This window comes from Corvus brachyrhynchos, unplaced genomic scaffold, assembly GCF_000691975.1.
Source record: "Corvus brachyrhynchos isolate BGI_N302 unplaced genomic scaffold, ASM69197v1 scaffold442, whole genome shotgun sequence".
Classification (NCBI taxonomy): domain Eukaryota; kingdom Metazoa; phylum Chordata; class Aves; order Passeriformes; family Corvidae; genus Corvus; species Corvus brachyrhynchos.
Genome location: NW_008236443.1, coordinates 187,219 through 188,242, shown reverse-complemented (window position 1 = coordinate 188,242; position 1,024 = coordinate 187,219). Strand labels below are relative to the sequence as shown.

The 1,024-nt window shown below is 54.1% G+C and overlaps 1 protein-coding gene across 1 annotated transcript in view; it reads right to left on the bottom strand.

The window, feature by feature from the left end:
- The window catches only part of HNRNPUL2 (heterogeneous nuclear ribonucleoprotein U like 2), an 11,683-nt gene continuing 10,659 nt past the window's right edge, over positions 1-1,024 (bottom strand). Inside the window, exons 12-13 of the mRNA XM_017747263.1 lie at positions 668-1,015; positions 1-75 (exon numbers count right to left, since the gene is read on the bottom strand). Of these exons, the coding sequence (XP_017602752.1) occupies positions 7-75; positions 668-1,015 (417 nt within the window). The 3' untranslated portion in view covers positions 1-6. The remainder of the gene's footprint in view (positions 76-667; positions 1,016-1,024) is intronic.

Below are 1,024 nucleotides of genomic sequence, written 5' to 3'. Positions count from 1 at the left end.
CGGGGTTCACCGGTACCCCTGGTAGCCGTAGTAGTTCCTGTAGTACCGGTCTCTGTCCTGGTAGTAGTTCTGCCACTGGGGGAGGGTTAAACTGGTTAAACTGGGAGGCACTGGGAGGCTGAATCGCAGTAATAAAACCCCAAATCCACCCCTGTCCTGTTTTCCCCAAAACCGCCAGGTTTCACCCCAAAATTCCCATTAAAATCCATTATTCCCTGCTTTTACAACTGGGAATAAACTGGGAAGGGTCTTACTGGTTAAACTGGGAGGGACGGAGAGGTTGAACCCCAATAATAAACCCACAAATTCCCCCAATTCCAGCCCAAAATTCCCATTAAAATCAGCAATTTCTGGGTTTTACAACCTGAAGTAATCCTGTAACAACCCCGGTGTAAACCCCAGTTTAACCCCAGCCCAATCCCAGTTTAACCTCGGTATAAATCCCAGTTTAACCCCGGTGTAAATCCCAGCTTAATCCCGGTATAAATCCCAGTTTAACCCCGGTATAAATCCCAGTTTAAACCCAGCCTAATCCCAGTTTAACCCCGGTGTAAACCCCAGTTTAAGCCCAGCCTAACCCCAGTTTAACCCCAGTGTAAACCCCAGTTTAAGCCCAGCCTAATCCCAGCTTAACCCCAGTTTAACCCCAGTTTAAGCCCAGCCCCACCTCGCGGTTGTACTGCCGGTAGTAGTCGCGGTATCTGTTGTAGTCGTAGTCGCGGCCGTAGAACCGATCGTCGTAGCCCCGGTAGCGCTCGTAGAAGTTCCGGTAGCCCTGGGAGGGGGGGAGACCGGTTAGAACCGGTAAAAACCAGTTCAGACCGGCGGGAAGCGGCCAGGAAATGACCCGGAAATGACCCAGAAGTGCCAGGAATTGGTCAGGAAGCGGCCGGGAGGTGCCCGGGAAGCAGCAGGAAGTGGGAAATGCCCCCAAACCACCCCAGAAACGCCCGGAATGCCCCGGAGGCACAGGAAGCCCGGGCTCCCCGGCCGGGCGCGCGTAGCCCTCGGCGCTCTACTCGCC